This window comes from Monodelphis domestica, chromosome 1 (assembly GCF_027887165.1).
Source record: "Monodelphis domestica isolate mMonDom1 chromosome 1, mMonDom1.pri, whole genome shotgun sequence".
Taxonomy (NCBI): domain Eukaryota; kingdom Metazoa; phylum Chordata; class Mammalia; order Didelphimorphia; family Didelphidae; genus Monodelphis; species Monodelphis domestica.
The window spans coordinates 420,659,233-420,676,438 of record NC_077227.1 but is presented as its reverse complement, the minus strand read 5'-3'; the positions used below and the strand labels follow the sequence as shown (position 1 = coordinate 420,676,438).

General features: G+C 41.8%; 1 protein-coding gene across 1 annotated transcript in view; it reads left to right on the top strand.

Moving 5' to 3' along the window:
- The window catches only part of TRAF1 (TNF receptor associated factor 1), a 31,570-nt gene extending 15,806 nt beyond the window's left edge, over positions 1–15,764 (top strand). The window contains exons 4-9 of the mRNA XM_007474561.3: positions 1,466–1,537; positions 2,071–2,136; positions 3,680–4,123; positions 6,124–6,301; positions 10,132–10,280; positions 12,718–15,764. Of these exons, the coding sequence (XP_007474623.2) occupies positions 1,466–1,537; positions 2,071–2,136; positions 3,680–4,123; positions 6,124–6,301; positions 10,132–10,280; positions 12,718–12,936 (1,128 nt within the window). The 3' untranslated portion in view covers positions 12,937–15,764. The remainder of the gene's footprint in view (positions 1–1,465; positions 1,538–2,070; positions 2,137–3,679; positions 4,124–6,123; positions 6,302–10,131; positions 10,281–12,717) is intronic.
- The last annotated feature ends 1,442 nt before the right edge of the window (positions 15,765–17,206 follow it).

Below are 17,206 nucleotides of genomic sequence, written 5' to 3'. Positions count from 1 at the left end.
GGGTACAACCATATGGTGGGCATTATGGGAGATATGGAAAAGATGGGAAAGCCACCACCCCTCCCTTCCAGGAGTTCCAGCCTAGTCAGGGAGACAAGACATGCACATGGAAAATTAAACAGTCCCAGCAGACTGAGTAGGGTCAATGATGGATCCAGAAAGCACTCGAGGAGTTCAAAGGAGAGAGAACTAACTCAGTGGGATCAGGGCTGATCAGGAGAGTCTGCATAGATGATGTGGCATTTGAGCTGGTCCTTAAGAATAAGTAAGGCTTGGATGGACTGAGAGAAGAGGATCTGAGGCAGCACAGGGCATCATGGGATGTGGATTTCAGCAGATTGATGAGGATCCATTTATAAAGGGATTCAGCATCTCTAAAGTTCCTTTCAGTTGCTGGTTTTTTGTTTTGTTTTGTTTTTAACCCTCACCTTCTGTCTTCGAAGCAATGCTAAGTATTGGTTCCAAGGCTGAAGAGTGGTAAGGGCTAGGCAATTCAGATTAAATGGCTTGCCCCGGGTCCCACAGCAAGGAAGTATCTGAGGTCACATTTGAACCCTGGACTTCACCTCTCTAGGCCTGACTCTCTATCTGAGGAAGGATCCTAACTGTCCTGAGTTCCTTTCAGTTTTGAAAGCACTTTCACTAGTAACTCAATTATTTTTCAGAACAGCCAGATGGGTAGATAGCAAAGAAATCATTATCCCCATTTTAAAGATTAAGTCTAAGGAGTTAGGTAGTGTAACTTGCCCAAAGTTGAACAATCTGCAAGGGGCAGGATTTACTCTATTCACTAGATTAGAACTTGCTACAGAAGCTAGATCCTTGAAAGATGTCAGCACTCCAAAGGACACTGAGTATGAAATTTGAAAAAGACCTGAGCTAGAATCTCAGCTTGTCTATTTGTTAATAATAGTTAGTATTTATATGACATTTAAAGGTTGGCAAAGCACTTTAAAAACTATCTCATTTGATCCATATAACAACCCTATCAGGCAGGTATTATTGTTATCCTTAATTTCCTGATGAGTAACGTTGAGGCAGAAAGACGTTAAGTGACTTTTCCATACCCACACAGTCAGTAAGTATCAGTGACAGGATTTGAACTTGCATGACTCCAAGTCCTTTGCAACACCTAGATGCCTATAAGGAGATCTCTGAGCCTTCAACAAGTGCCTTTCCATCACTGGGCCTCAGTTTCCTCATCTATAAAATGGGGATTGTATTAGATCATACCTTAGGTCACTCACTTTTTGCAATGGCTGTCTCTTGTTTATAATCCCTGAACCAATAGCCCTGTGTCTTGGGTGCAAGAAGCAGCAGATAAACTAAAAGTGATGGGAGACAAGGCAGTGAAGTGGGTAGAGGTCAGAGAAGAAATTCTTGTTCCTAATTCTCAATAATTTTCTTTTCCACGGACCCTCTACTGAAATGGTCTCATTGCAGTCTCCTTTTCACCTATGAACAGACACATGTATGTGGAGGAGTCTCCTTGAAGGACCACAAGCAGACCATGCCCGAGATCGACACAGAAGAAAAGGTAAATAGAACACCTGAGGTGCCTTCTTCTCTTCCTGAGATCCTTTACACTGCCAGACCCAGATCTGGGAACTTAGGGAGTATTTACTAAGTAAGACCATAGCACTGCCTCCAGCTTTTTGCAGCCATTTCTTTTTTCTTTAAAAAAAATTTTTTTTTTAAATCCTTACCTTCCATCTTGGAATCAATACTCTGTAATGTCGACTCCAAGGCAGAAGAGTGGTAAGGGGTAGGCAATGGGGGTCAAGTGACTTGCCCAGGGTCACACAGCTGGGAAGTGTCTGAGGCCAAATTTGAACCCTGGACTTCCCCTCTATAGGCCTGGCTCTCAATCCACTGAGCCACCCAGCTGCCCCCTTTGCAGCCATTTCTGGAGGGAGAATTTCACAGTGATTCAGCCTGAGCCATTAGGGTGGCTGGAATTTCCAAAAATGCAAAACTAGAAGCTCTTTCTGGTGACTGCCACATACTAGGGAGGAATTGTAAGAAAGTTCCCCAAATGATGGAACTTTGTTTTTTTGGGGTTTTTTTCAGAACAGTTTGGTGCCAGCTGAGGACCAGGATAGGTGTCCCTTTGCAGACATTGGCTGTTCCTTCAAGGTAGGCATCATTTTGAACTTGGGTCCTAGATAGGCTGAACCAAATAGCACCAAAAAGTAGCCCCATGCCCAATCCCTTTCTCCCCACTTCCTCCATTAATCCTTCTTTCTTTTAAAATATTTTTTAATTCGAAGATATTTGATTTTCCTAATTACACATGATAATAATGTCCAACATACATTTTCCAAACTTATAAGATCCAATCCATCTCCCTTCCTCCCTTCCCTCTCCCCCACTGGGAGATGGTAAACGGTTTGATCTGGGACACACATTTATTATCATACAACTCCCATCAAACATACTTCCATATTGATCATTGCCACCAACCTTTCTTTCACATGCCACCAGACACAGCTTTGACAGTGTCCCTTCATTGGTGCAGAATCTTTTTAAAGTTTTCTTATTGACCACAATATAAAAAAAGACCATTTTTTGTCCTTCCATTTTCTTCTTCTTTCAAAGTAATTCTATTAACTCCTTCTTTAAAACCAGAATTGACCCCTTTTCTCCCAGAATTTTCAGTTGGATTTCCCAAACATCTCTCAGGATATCATGATAAAGTCTCTCTTCTGGGAACCAGCACTTTGGATATTTCAGTGCTTATGTCCTCCGTGGGTCCTTTTGTTAGCAGGCCGAAAACCCTGAAATCCTTCAAGTTGTCCTTGTGGCATAGGTACAAGGTCTTTAGTATTTCCAGGACTGAATATGAACACTCCTGCTCTATTGCTACTATCTATGTGACCTTTGCTAATGTAATTTAAATTCTCTGGGCCTCAGTTCCCTTATCTATAAATTGAACGTTTGATCATTACTCTTTCTGATCCTCTTCAGCTATGACTGTCCTCTGGAGACCCTCCATTTTATCAGTGTCCTTAACATGTGATACCCAAGTCTGAATCCGGATGATAAAGAATATTCCAAATGTTGAGTTTATCTAAGATTTTACCACTGCCTCATGATTTTTTTTCTTTTTAAACCCTTCCTTTCTGTCTTAGTGACAAGTCTAAGACAGAAAGGCAAAGGGCTAGGCAAAAAGGATTAAGTGACTTGCCCAGGGTCACTCATCTAGGGAGTATTGGAGGTCAAATTTGAACCCAGGACTTCCTGACTTCAGGCCTGGCACTCTATCTACATTGGTACCCAGCTGCCCTGCCACTGCTTTATTATCTAAAAGATCCCACATGCTATCATTGCTTTGTTCTAAATCATTTTCTGAAGTCTCTTAAAAATCTTTTAAATATCAAAAAATCTTTGGTCAGTCCATTTCTTATTCTCTGTTCTGAATTCAATATTCCTAAAATATAACATCGGAGCACCTCACTTCCCCTTCACTGGGGACATTGTTCTGTGTGACCGACTTCCCCCGCCCCCAACGCCCCCTTTCAGTCAAGGCTCCTTCCCTCTGTCCCTTTGGGTGGGCATTCAGGTGACTGAGCTGCCTCAGTGGGTCCTGCGGGGTGAAGGGAGACGCTTTCTCCTCGGATCTCCCCAGAAGCTTCTCAGTCTTCTCCATCCTCCCCCGGAACGTCTCTCCCCCCAGCAGGGTGGCCAGGAAAGGGTGAAGGAGCACGAGGCTTCCTCGCTGAGCGACCACCTGAGACGGCTGCTAGAGCTTGTGATCCGCAGGAAGGTCCAGGCGGGGCCCAGCAGAGGGCGGGGGGCCTCCGGCCGCAGACAGGCTGCTGAGCCAGAGCCCAAGGCCCCGGAGAGGAACCTGTCCGACCTGCAGCTGCAGGGAGCCGTGGAGGTGAACGGGGACTTGGAGGCAGACTACTTCCACGCCGCCTCCTCGGACTCCGAGGAGGAGCTGGCCCTGCAGAGATTCATGAAAGAGAAGCTGCTCTCCGAGCTGGAGGAGAAGCTGCGCGTGTTTGAGAATATCGTGACCGTCCTGAACAAGGAGGTGGAGGCCTCCCACCTGGCCATCGCCGCCTCCGTGCACCAGAGCGGGCTGACCCAGGACCTCATCCTGAGCTTGGAGCAGAGGGTGAGAGGCCCCGGCGGCAGCCCGCCCGGCCCACTTGTCTATACACAAAAACCGTTTGTTAGGTGCCAGCCACTGGGGGAGGCACAGAGATAAGGGAGGCCCGGGCTTACACTCGAGTGGGGAGATAAGCAGAGATGCATGCGGGAGTGCTTCCAGTGTACAGCTGGTTTGGGGCCCATAGTATCGGCATGTTACTGAGTGCGGTGGTGGGAAAGAACACTGGGCTTGGAGTCAGGGGAGCTGGGTTCCAATCCTCACTTGCTTTGCAACAATTATTTCACTGATTTGGACCTTAATTTCTTCATCGGTAAAAACTAAATGGCTTCGAAGGTCCATTCCAGCTATAAAACTAAAATCCTCGTATTATATTCTTTATATGACTTTAATTTCATATGATAAGACTTCCTTTATCCCCTGACTTCCTGTCATCATCCTTTCTGCTGGACATTTCTAAAGCATTTATCATGTAATATCATGGATGATAGTTATCTGTGTTTATGCTTTCACTTCCATGAGAATAGTCTCAGGTCCCCTGAGGATAAAAGCCTCTTTTATCTGGACTTTGTGTCTCCCCCAGGCCCTAGCACAGCACTCAACACATGTAGTGTTTATAAATATTTGTTGAGAAAGAGCTAGGTGGCTCAGTGGGTTGAGAGCCAGGCCCAGAAAGGGGGAGTCCTGGGTTCACACGTGGCCTCAGACACGTTCTAACTATGTGACCCTGGGTAATGCACTCAGCTTCTGTGGCCTAACCCTTACCATTCTTCTGCCGTGGCTCCAATACAAGGTATTGATTCTAAGAGGGAAGATAAAGGCTTCTAAAAATAAAATAAAATATTTGTTGAGTGTTGTTAGAAGAATGAAAGCAAAAATCCTGGATTTGGGTGTCTGGAAAAACCTGAGTTCAAATCAAACACTAATTATATAACTTTGGGCAAATCAGTCTCCTCATCTATAAAACAGACATAATAATACCTTTACTCCCCACCTCACAGGGTTTTTGTGAGGAAAACCATTTGTAAACCTGAAGGCATTATTTAATATGGCATTATAATCTATGTTATCCTATTATATAATAAATTATCAAAGCATAGGGGATAAAAAAGCCAACCTTAATTAGGAAGACCTGAGTTCAAATCCAGCCTCTGACATATACTGACTATATTGACCTTGGGTCACTTGTAGACCGGCTGACTCATTGAGTTGATGGAGGATATTTCTTTACTTTAGAGTTTCCATTACCAATAAAAACAAAGGTCCAGACTCTCCAAAAGTTACATAATAACTTGAAACTAGAATGATACAACTCTTGAGCCAAAAGCACTTTGGAAACCTCAAAGCACTATAGAAACATGTGTTCCTACTGTGATACAAAATGGGCTTGGTGTGTGTCAGGATAATAACAATAATAGCATATGCATCTATAATGATTGAAGACTTACCAAGCACTTTTCCTACAGCAATATTTCTAGGTACAGAGCGAAGATGCTATTATTCCCATTTTTGTGGAGGAGAAAACTGAATCTCAGAGGAGAAAAATGACTTGCCCAAGGTCACAGAGCTAGAAAGAAGCAGAGATGGGACCTGAACTAGGGTCAGAACCAGAACTTTTTTTATTTCACTTCTGATAACACATTTCTTTGGCACGTTATGATTTATAAAGATCTTTCTTCATAACAACCCTTTAAAGTAAGTACTGCAGGCATTATTTCCCCCAGTTTTCACATGGAGCAACTGAGGCTTGGAAAGGCAATAAAACTTATCCATGATGACATGGCAGGTGAGAGCCAAAACTTAAACCCAGAGATTTTAACTTCCAAGTACAGTATTTTTTTTCCCACCACCGTGTTGCTGACTTCTTCTACTCTGCTCCCAAGAGACCATGGGGCTCCCCAGATGATGGATAAGATTCATATACCCCCAGAATGGCAGAGATAGATCTGAGATATATCCATATATATATATATATATATATATATATATATCTCCCTATATTCCAGGTCGTGGATTTGCAACAGACCCTGACCCAGAAAGACCTTGCCCTGACTAAGTTGGAGCAGACCCTCCATCTTCTGGAGGAGGCTTCCTATGATGGCGTCTACCTTTGGAAAATCACCAACTTTACCAGGAGATGTCATGAATCTGCTTGTGGAAGGACAGTCAGTCTATTCTCACCAGGTAACAGTGTCATTATTTTTAGTGAGAAGCACAGACACTGGCATCTACCAGTGCTTGGAAAAGAAAGAGGCTCTAGAGTTTACAAAGTGCTTTCCCTACAACAACCCTATGAGGTAGATGATACAAATATTACACAGATGAGAAAATTGAGGCCTGGAGGTAGTAAATGATTTGATTTGCTCAAAAGTGATGGATAAGCTAGGTGACTCAGTGGACTGAGAGTCGGGCCTGGAGACAGGAGGTCCTGGGTTCAAATTTGACCTTAGATACCTCTTAGCTGTGCGACCCTGGCTGAGTCACTTGACCCCCATCCAAAATATTGATTCTAAGGTAGAAGGTAAAGTTAAAAAAAAATGATGGACCCTCAGCTCAAGCCTAAGTCTTTTGACTCCAAGTCCAGTGCCCATTCTAAGACACTCCGTTGCCTCACCAACCAACCAACCAAGTGTATCTTTGAAATTATTTTCTAACATATTTGAAGATTTCCTGGGTAGCATCAACTGGAAAGTTCAGACAGGACAAAGAGCCTGATGATGTGTTTTTCATTGGGAATATATTTGGGATTTGGAGATGGAGAAGGAAGAGGAGATAATATTTAGCTAATAAGTTTACGTAGGAATAAAATTAGTCCCATTAGGAATGTGGTTAGTGAAATGTTTATGGATTGGCATAATGTCAGCTGCCTAATTAGACATCTCTTCCTACCTGTCCCATGAGTACTTCAAACTCAATATATCCAAAACCAGACTCATTCTATACCTCCTATATTCTGCCACCAAAAAATAAATCTGTTCCTTCTCTTCATCTCCTCGGATATGCAAACTTAATACTTCAGAGTCTTTTCTGATGTCTCTTCTTTTTATTTGTCCTACCAATCATTTGCCAAGTTTTATTGATCTACCTGACCCCCTGCCAATTCATAGAATTACCACCCTAGTTTAGACCCTCTTTTTCTGGACAATTACAAGAGCTTTCTGATTGTTCTCCCCATTTCTAGCCCTTGCCTCTACCAATCCTTCTCGCATGCCACTGCTAAATTAATCTGCCTAATATGAGAATCTGATTACCTCCCCTTCATTCAAAATTGGTTAAAATAGTCAAGACTGGTTAAAATAGTCAATACTTCAGAGATCAGCCTTCAAAGTCCTCTAAATTGGCCACCTGAATTATATTGTTCTGAATCTTTTGTTTTTACCCCACCATCTCTTCCAAATATCGTTCTCTCTTCCTTTCCTATCTAATCATCCCTTATAACAAAAACAAGAAGAGAGAAAGTAGTTCAGCAAAAAATGACAAAGACACCAACCAGTCTGATAATATATGCAATATTCCATGATCCCTTCCCTGAGGAAATAAATGAGGAAGGTATATTTTCTCAACCTTTTTCCAGGGCTAACTTCTTGGTCATTATAATTATAAAATTTCAGTTTCATGCTTTGGGGTTTTTTCCATTTAGATGGTTGTTGTCATTGTGTTTATTGTTTTCCTGCTTCTATTTATTTTATCTGACAGCACAGTAATATTCCATTAATTGTTCTCTATACCCTAAGTCAGCATTGGTGAATCTTTCAGAGATCATGTGCCCAAACTGCACCTTCAAGCTGCCTGTGAGCCCCCTGCATTACCCCAGGCAGAGAACAGAGGAAATGCTCACATTTGGCTCCTAGGCAAGGCATGTGAAAAATGTCCTTAGGCACTGTAGAAAGGGGGAATGGAGCAGCCCCCTATGGCACACTGGTGCACACGTGCCATGTCTTTGCCAACATGGCTAAGCAATGTGACTGATTGAATCCTTAGGCTTATGGGCTCTTATAACTGGAGGGAACCTGAAAGATCCCTTGATATAGCTCCTCTGTTTTATGTAACTTATGTAAATTATATAACCTTTTTTAAACATAAAATATAAGTTTTACATAACTTATATAAATGATATAACTTCAGGCAAATAAATTTCCTCATCTTTAAAATGGGCTTTCACTACCCACTTGACAGGGCTTTTGTGAAGAAAGCAATTTGCATTTCATTAATGAGGAGACAGATCTACAGGGAGGAGATGATTTATACAGTCCGATTAGTGGAAGAGACAGTCTTCTGACTCCTCACCTATGTCCTTCGTACTACACCATCCTACTTCTAATATTCATCTGAAGTGTGAATACAATTGCGTTTATGTCTCTGCTTGTATATAAATGCTAGTGTATGTGAGTTCTTACATGTACATATAAGTATATATATGTGTTTATATAATGAGTGTGCATGCATGTACATTTCTATATCTATCTAAAACTAGGGAAAATATTAAGTACAAGGAAACCTTAGCTTTAGACATATCCTACTGCTGTTGCATGCAAAAATGTGTATATACATGGTGTTTGTGTATATGTTAGTATATACACATATGCATTTATAGGAATGATTAGTTTATGTGTATACTAATACATTAATAAATATACATGAATATGCATATGTGATCCTATGGTTGTGTGATCCTAGAGCTAGAGCTGAAAGAGATCATCTTGGAGTTAATCTAGTTCAATCCCTCATCTTCAAATGGAGAAACTGAGGCCCCTAAGGGGGCTTGCCTGGAGTCCTCTAAGTATAGTCCTAGCAGGGCAGGGATTCAAACTGGCCTCTCATGAATCTAAATTCAGGATCCTATGCTCCCTGTATATTTATTTTTGTATATTTTGTATATAAATGTGGATGCATGTGTGTGTGTGTGGGGGGGGGGGGGGTGTGTACAAGTCCATAGTCCTGCCAAGAGAGCTGAGGGCAGCTCCAGGCTTGGGGTAGGAGGCCCCAGCAGCGGGGACGGTACAGTACAGCCTCAGACAGGACACAGCTCTAATCCCCACACACACACAGCTTTTTAGGTTGAGGTTTGCCAAAAAGGGGAAAGACAAACTGTGCCTCAGGCTTCCTGCTATTCACAAACTAGAGAGAAAAGATGAGTCAAACCCTCGCCTGGGTCTCTCTTCTGGCCTCCTCGCCTCCTCAAGCTCACCAAAGGTTCTGCTCAGAGCAAGAAAAGGCCCCCAGCCCTCCAGGAACTGCTATTTACAGGGACATCTGTTGGAATGTTTCTATAACCCACGTCCAAGAGGCCCCATGCTGTCTCTCTCCCAGACTAGAGTAACAGCCTCCTTTCCAATTCATTCTTCATAGAACTGCCAAAGTAATCTTTCTAATGTATAGGTCTGGCCATGCCTCTTCCTTTCTCAAAAACCTTGATAGTTACCGATAACCTATAATATAATACACAGATTCCTTAGCTTGGCATTTTGAGGTCCTTCCATTTAAGGCATTGAGCCCTGGAATGTAATTAAGGTGCTTTCTGATATTGATTGGGATCTCTCCTTTTTTTCGTGCTGTACTGCTTATTTGTATGTATACCCTATCACTGCACCCTCCCCACCTTTAAGTAGTTTGTAGGAACCCATTTCGGTATCCCTGCCCCACCCCCCAACACATCTTCTGTATCAGATGTACTTAATCAATCTTTGCTTAGTGGTGCAGTGGACATTGGAATCAAGGTGTCCAAAGTGCAAATTCTGCCTCAGACACTACCTAGCTGTGTGAGCTAGGCAAGTCTCCTTATTTTTCTATTTGCTCCGATGTCTTTATATATAAATGGAGAATGATGACAACCTACTTCCCAGGGTTGTTGTCAGAATCAAATGAAATAATTTTTGTAAAACTTAAGGGGCTATATAAATGTGAACTATTATTGTCATTCATTTTCATTTGTTTGGGGAGATTGAGTATTATTTGAAGAGACTGGGAAACCAAGTCTCCCTAGAACTAACTCCAAACTCCTTTGTTGATTTCAGCTTTCTACACTGCCCGCTATGGCTACAAATTATGCCTTCGGATCTACCTGAATGGAGATGGGATGGGAAAAGGGACACACCTTTCTCTCTTTATTGTGGTCATGAAAGGGAAATATGATGCCCTCCTGGAGTGGCCTTTCCGGAACAAGGCAAGTAGTATAGGAAGTGGAGGATGGTGGTGGTCTGGGTGCAGATAATCTGGATTCTGGCCCTGACTCGGATCCTCATTTTCTGTGACATCTGGCTGCTTGATTGAGTCACTTAATAGTTATGACTCACTGGTGAAACAGGGTACAATGGTTTCCCAATTGTAAAGCAAGATTGGACCAGATGATGTTGAAATCCCTTCTGGGTCCAATTTTTTTTATTCTATATGTATCTTCAATTTACCCCAAGCTGATCCAACAAGTCCTGATGCCATGTTTAATTTCTGTGACTAAGACACCTGGATTTGATGCTGTTGAGGGATAAAGAAAAGATACAGTCTTAGACTCAAAGCAGTTCATAGGCAAATTAAGGAAATATGACTCCTACCAGTGAAACAATAATGTCAGACAGGAACAGCACAGAAAATTGATGTGTCAGGCTTCAGAGGAAGGAGAGAGAAAATCACTCTGAGTTGGGGTGGTCAGGGCAGACTTCAAAAAGTAGATAAGACTTAAACTGACCCATAGAGAATGGGCAAGATTTGGATAAGCTAGAAGAAGGTTGAAAAGAATAACAGCATGTAATGAGGTAAAACAATAACAAGACAATAGCAGTGAGATTCCCTGAATGAAAAGAGGCAGTTTCACTGAAGCAGAAAGTTCACAAGAGAAAATCATAACAGATCAGTATGAAACTTCATGGAAGTCCTTGAATGCCAAAATAAAGAACTTAGTCTTGATTTGGTAATCATGAAGACCAATAATAATTCTTTAGCATGTGATATATATTGGTAAATATATAGATGATGGGTAGGTAGGTATATAAAGAGAGATACATATGGAGAGAGAGAGGGAAAGAGGGAAGGAAGGAGAAAGAGAAAGACAAAGAGATAGAGAGACAGAAAGGAGGGACAGAGAGAGATAGACAGACAGACAGAGCTAGAGACAGACAGACAGACAGACAGACAGACAGAGAGAAATCCTTTAGACCAGGGTTTGGCAAACTATGACCTGACCAAATTCAAGCTGCTACCTGTTTTTGCATATCCCTAAGAACTAATAATGATTTTTACATTTTTAGATACAATAAAACTTTATTTTAAAATATAGAAGCCATTCTTAACTCACAGGCCCGTACAAAAAGAGACTTCAGGCTAAATTTGGCCCTCTAAAGGTAGTTTTCCAAACCCTGATTTTTACTTTAAACTCCCAGATGTAAAGTCAATATCTCCTATTTCCTGAGTCAAGCATATACCCTGATTGGCTCCCAGATGTGGCCTGCCTAAATGACTGATGACTGACCTGTTCTTCCTTCGGTTAACCTAAGCTTATCTGCCCCCAGGAGTCATCCGATCAGAGACCACAAAACCTTAATGTAAGAAAGGATCTCCTAGTTTAGCTAGTCCAAATGATACTTAAAAAGAGAGTCCCTTCTACTGTATCCTCAGTAATGGGGTGTCATCTTTCAGCCTTTGTCTGTCATCACTTCTACTGATGACACTACCTCCTAAGAGAGCTCATTCAATTTTTTTTAAAGTTCTTACTGTTAAAGAAACCTATGAGAAAATGATCCTAATAATTCTCAAGTTAGAAAATCCCTTAGAACAGTGATGGTGAACCGATGGTACAGGTGCCAAAGATGACACACAGAGTACTCTCTGTGGGCATGTGCCATCCTTCCCCTCTCCGCCTCCCATTCATTACTAGAAAGGCAGAGGGACTCAGGCAGAACTGTTCCCCTCTATAGCACTTGATAACATTTTTTCACATTCCCCATCCCTCTGTCCAACAGTTAATGGGAGTACATAGGGAGTAAGATGGGTGGCTCACAGGTGGCAGAGCTGAGGGGAGCAGAGTGCTCATGCCACTTTCCTCTGCCTCTTCACCTGTGCTGAGGACATTCCTCACTTCACCTACCCCTCTACCCAGCAGCCCAGTGGGAGTGCTTTCTCCCTCCCCTGTGTGGGGTAAGGGGCAGGGTGGGGCATGCCCAGCACTCAGTGGGAGGGCGTGGCACAGCACAGGGTCTCTGGGTGGAAGCAGGGCATAGCACATGGTCTCTAAAAGGTTCACCATCACTGCCTCAGAACATCAATTGTCCAAGTAGGAGTGACCTTACAACATAGAATGCAGAATACAGAATGTTAGAGCTGGAACAGAATCTTAGGACATAGACTATCTAAACACTGAATATAGATTCCTAAGGTTGGAAGGGACCTTAGTAGTCATCTAGACCAACCTTTACCTGAACCAAAAAACACCTCTTCATGGTCTTTGATGTCTGTGTCTCCTCTCTCCCCACCTCCACTTCCACTCAAGTTCCAGTCCAGTGCACAGTGACTCCTCTTGTAGCAAGCCTGGTTTTTAGCTAGCCATCAGTGTTGATCCAGGGGCTCCAACAGAAAACCTTACATACAGTATTTCTCCCATCATTCTCCAGGTTACATTTATGTTGCTGGACCAGAACAACAGAGAGCATGTTACTGATTCCTTTCATCCAGACCTGACCTCAGGCTCCTTCCAGAAACCTCAGGGGGAAAGCAATATAGCCAGTGGCCGCCCTATGTTCTTCCCACTGAATAAACTACAGTCCTCTAAACATGCCTATGTGAAAGATGACACACTCTTCCTCAAGTGTGTTATAGAAACTAACTCATAAAGCTGAGATACAGAGCCCCAGCCAGACCCTAGGGGAATGACAAGAAAACATTTAGCAAGAAGTTCATATAAAGAATTACTCTCACTGTTGGAAAGAACCATAGGGGCCATCTAGTCTTGCATAGAGCTCTTTTTTTTTTTCCATTCAAGACAAGTGGTTGTCTAGGCTCTGCCTGAACACTTCCAGTGAACAAGAACTCACTACTTCTAATGAATCAACCCATTCTATTGTTGGACAGCTCTGGTTACTCAGAAATTCTTCCTTCAATTTACTTCCCAGTGACTTACAATCACTGTTCTTAGTTCTGCCCTCTAGAGCTACACAAAACAAGTTTACCACATCTTAAAGAAGAAGAGAATTTGGGCCAAGGCAAAGAGTCCAAAAACTTGAGTTCAAGCCCCAGTCACACCACCCACCAGCTATGTGATCATGGGCAAAAATAATTGAACTTTTGAACTTCAGTTTAGTCACTTCAGAATTCTCATCACTCTGTCCTCCTCCTATCACATTTACCATAAGAACCGTTTGGGATCTAGTGAAGTGGCTACTACCAGGAGACCTTAGGATGGAAGAGTCATCCCCAAACCACCATCATCTCCATTGAACTGTTCAAATTCCCTACCTGTGTGTGCTCTTTTAAGCAACTAGCTGTTGCTTTATGATATCTCTTTTTCCAGTGTTCTATTTCCCTAAATTGATATATTCAGAATAAGTATTTATTGAACACTTACTGGAGAAGAAGACTGGAGAAAAAATCAAGGAAAGAGTAAGATGAAACATGAGTCCTTCCTGAAACAGTGGTCCCAGGGACAATAGGGTAGTGGAAAAAGCATTTCTCAAGAAGTAGGAAGACCTGGGTTCTAATACCTACTTTGCCAATTATTATTATTATTATTGTGAAGTTTATTGTTGTTATTGTGAAGAAAATGCTTTGTCAATCCTAAAGTGTTAGAAAAATGTGTTTTAATTACAATGAGGTTCCAATTAGTACAAATAAAATGAATCCATGAAGTGGTTTCATCATTTGAATTTATGCTACATATTTCCACTAGTCTCCACCCAAAGACCATATTTTAACTTTGAAATGTGAACATACACAATCACTTCATGGGATTCAGTTTACACTAATTGGGACCTAGCTCTGCATATAACAGATAATCCATTGATATAGATGGTGGCTCAAACCATGAGGTCTGGGAATTTGGCAAGGCTGTGATGAAGGGCAACTGGAAGGGGGAGAAGAATGGAAAAAAGGAAGGAAGACTGAAAGGGGTGGAACCAAGCCCACAGGTGAAGTAGAGAAGAGCAAGGCAAAACTATTCATGAAAATAAAAAAATAATGGAGGGGCCAATTGGGGAGAAAGAAAAAGCCACTAGAGATTATCAGAATTCATTTAACCAAAGGAGAGTAACAAGCTGGGTACACCTAAGAAACTTTTCTGATAAGGTAACTATAACCCATTGTCATAATAATGTTTTTCAAAGTCACATAATATATATTATAGATATATATTGTTTTGCAAACCTTGAAGCACTACAGAAAATCAACTGGTTTTTTATTATCATTTTGTTTAATGCCCATGAAATCTCTTTCAGCGAGATTGGCCAGAGATGATTATCCTCATCTAAAAGGAGTAGATACAACTCAAAGAGGTTGAGGGACACACCCAATGTCATGTACACTTGGTCTCTGTCCAAGCTGAAAATTGAACACACTCCTATCTTCTGCCTCTAAATCCAAGGCTCTTCCCATTACCATATGGACAGATACTTGGAAAAAAAGTAGTTTGATGGCAGGACCATCTCTAAAAGCCAAATCACACCTTGTATACCAACCTTCCTCACCAAATATGTCCCAGTAAAATCAGATTATAGCAAGTTCCAGGACAACCTAGAAACAGAGTCACTACAGGGTACTCTGAGGAGACCTTCTAAATAGTTCTTTCTTATTTCTTATTTTACTTGAGGCAGATCAGATTTTAGCTGGAAGCACCCACATCTCCACCACCTCCCTTCCTGTTTATATCAGGTAAGCAGGAAGCAATTATAGACAATCTCCCCTTATTGATTAAAGGGGAAATGGGGTAGCATATAGACTATATTCAAGTCTCAGAACTTTTTCAGCTATAGCTGTTAGAAACCTCTTTTTTCTTTCTCCACCCTCTTATTTGATATTTGCCTAAATTATATCCAGGCCACTATTAATTAAGGGAAAGGAAGTCCACAATATAGCGCAATTGCTTCAGTTCTCAATATTCCACATTGCATTCCAGAAGATTATGCCAACTTGCTTTTTTATTTTATAGTAGAGGTAGCACTTTCATCCACAATCAGAAAGGTCAATACAAAAGCAGAATATTTTGGGGGGTTTTGATTTTCTGGGAAAGAAACAAGTAAGCCAACTCACCAGTAGCAGTGGTTAATTCATAAGATCAACTTTTTAGAATCATAAATAGAATTGGGGAGGGTTTTCAAATTTCAAAGATTTAAATACCACCAGACCTTAGAACTAGGTAGTAACTTAAAGATTATACAGTCTACCCCATCTAAATTTACAAGTGGATGGACTGCTGTCTCTAGATGATCTGGGAATATTGATATCAGAATTACTCTTTAGAATCCTTAGTCCTGGGGCTGACATTGAGGGTCCTAAATGATAATAAGAGCAAGGGCAGGATGGTAGTATTTCTAGCCCAAGAAATGGTAAAGTCAGAGAAATAAAGACATGGCATATCACTTGGAAAGTTTGCCAACTCCTGTAACTAAATGAACAGACTCTGGAGGGGGAAAAACGGGGAGATGAGAAAGGGAGCTTCTTTTGTGCAATTTGTGTCTGTGGCAAGGGGCATAATATGGAACAAACTAAACTGCAGCTGCCTTTTGGCATGAATTGGCCCTGATTTTCAGTTGATGCTCCCCAGCCCCACCCCACCCCCAATTCCATCATAAACACATAGTTATACCAGCAACTGCCAAGAAAGCATGATTTAAAAAAAAAAAAAACAGCCTATATTCACGTGGCAAGGAGTCAGCTTTCGGTAACATTCCAAAGAGGGATGAATGTTGCAATTGCCTGGGCTGGGATATTTTCTTCTTTCTCTCCAGGCACTTCTTTGACTTTCATAGGGATTTCAGTTGAGTTGGGGTTAAGGAGTCCTGGGTTGGATTGGCCCTCTCTACTGAGCTCTTCTCCTCATCCATACACCTCCAACAACTGACAGGGAGAGAACCAGGTCAGGATGGGCTCTTTCTCTGCCTTGTCCTCATCCCACTTCCTGTCATCCAAAATCAGACTTTAAATTTAAGTGACTGATTGCTCAAGTTATTCTAGTAGCAGGACAAAATGGAGACCAGGCAATAGGACTCTGGTATCAGACCTTTTAAGATGCAAGACAAGGCCTGAGGTAGGTGTTTGTTGAATTGAATGATGTATAATCCATTCATTCCCTCTCTAGTCTTCTTATCATATACTACAAAGCATCCACTAGGTGACCTCAAAAGAGGGGATCATAGAGTGGGGGGAAAGACCAGCAGAGTCTGACTTCACATGATCCAGTATACTAGAGCAGGAGTTAGGAGGCCTATATACCAGTCTTGGTTCTGGGCACATCTACTCCATGACCATGCACAACTCCCTTCCCTCTACCTCAATTTCTATAAAACAATGAATTGATTTAGGTGACTTTCTGGTCCCTTCTAGCTCTAACATTCGGTGTCCTATGGTCTGGTAAAATGGTCGGTGTTTTTACTCCCACAGTTTTTCCTCTGCTTGTGGATAGTGTTTTTTCTCATAGATCCCTGCAGATTGTTCAGGGACATTGCATTGACACTAATGGAGAAGTTCATTACGTTCGATTGTACCACAGTGTATCAGTCTCTGTGTACAATGTTTTCCTGTTTCTGCTCTTTTCGCTCTGCATCACTTTCTGGAGATTGTTCCAGTCTCCATGGAATTCCTCCAGTTTATTATTCCTTTGAGCACAATAGTATTCCATCACCAACATATACCACAATTTATTCAGCCATTCTCCAATTGAAGGGCATCCCCTCATTTTCCAATTTTTGGCCACCACAAAGAGCACAGCTATGAATATTCTTGTACAATCTTTTTCCTTATTATCTCTTTGGGGTACAAATCCAGCAGTGCTATGGCTGGTAACACTCCATGTTCTAAGGAGCCTTCCAGCTCCTAACATTTTATGTCCCATGATCTAATATTCTATGCCTTAAGGTCATTCCAATTTCTCTGTGCACATTCCAGTGTTCTGTG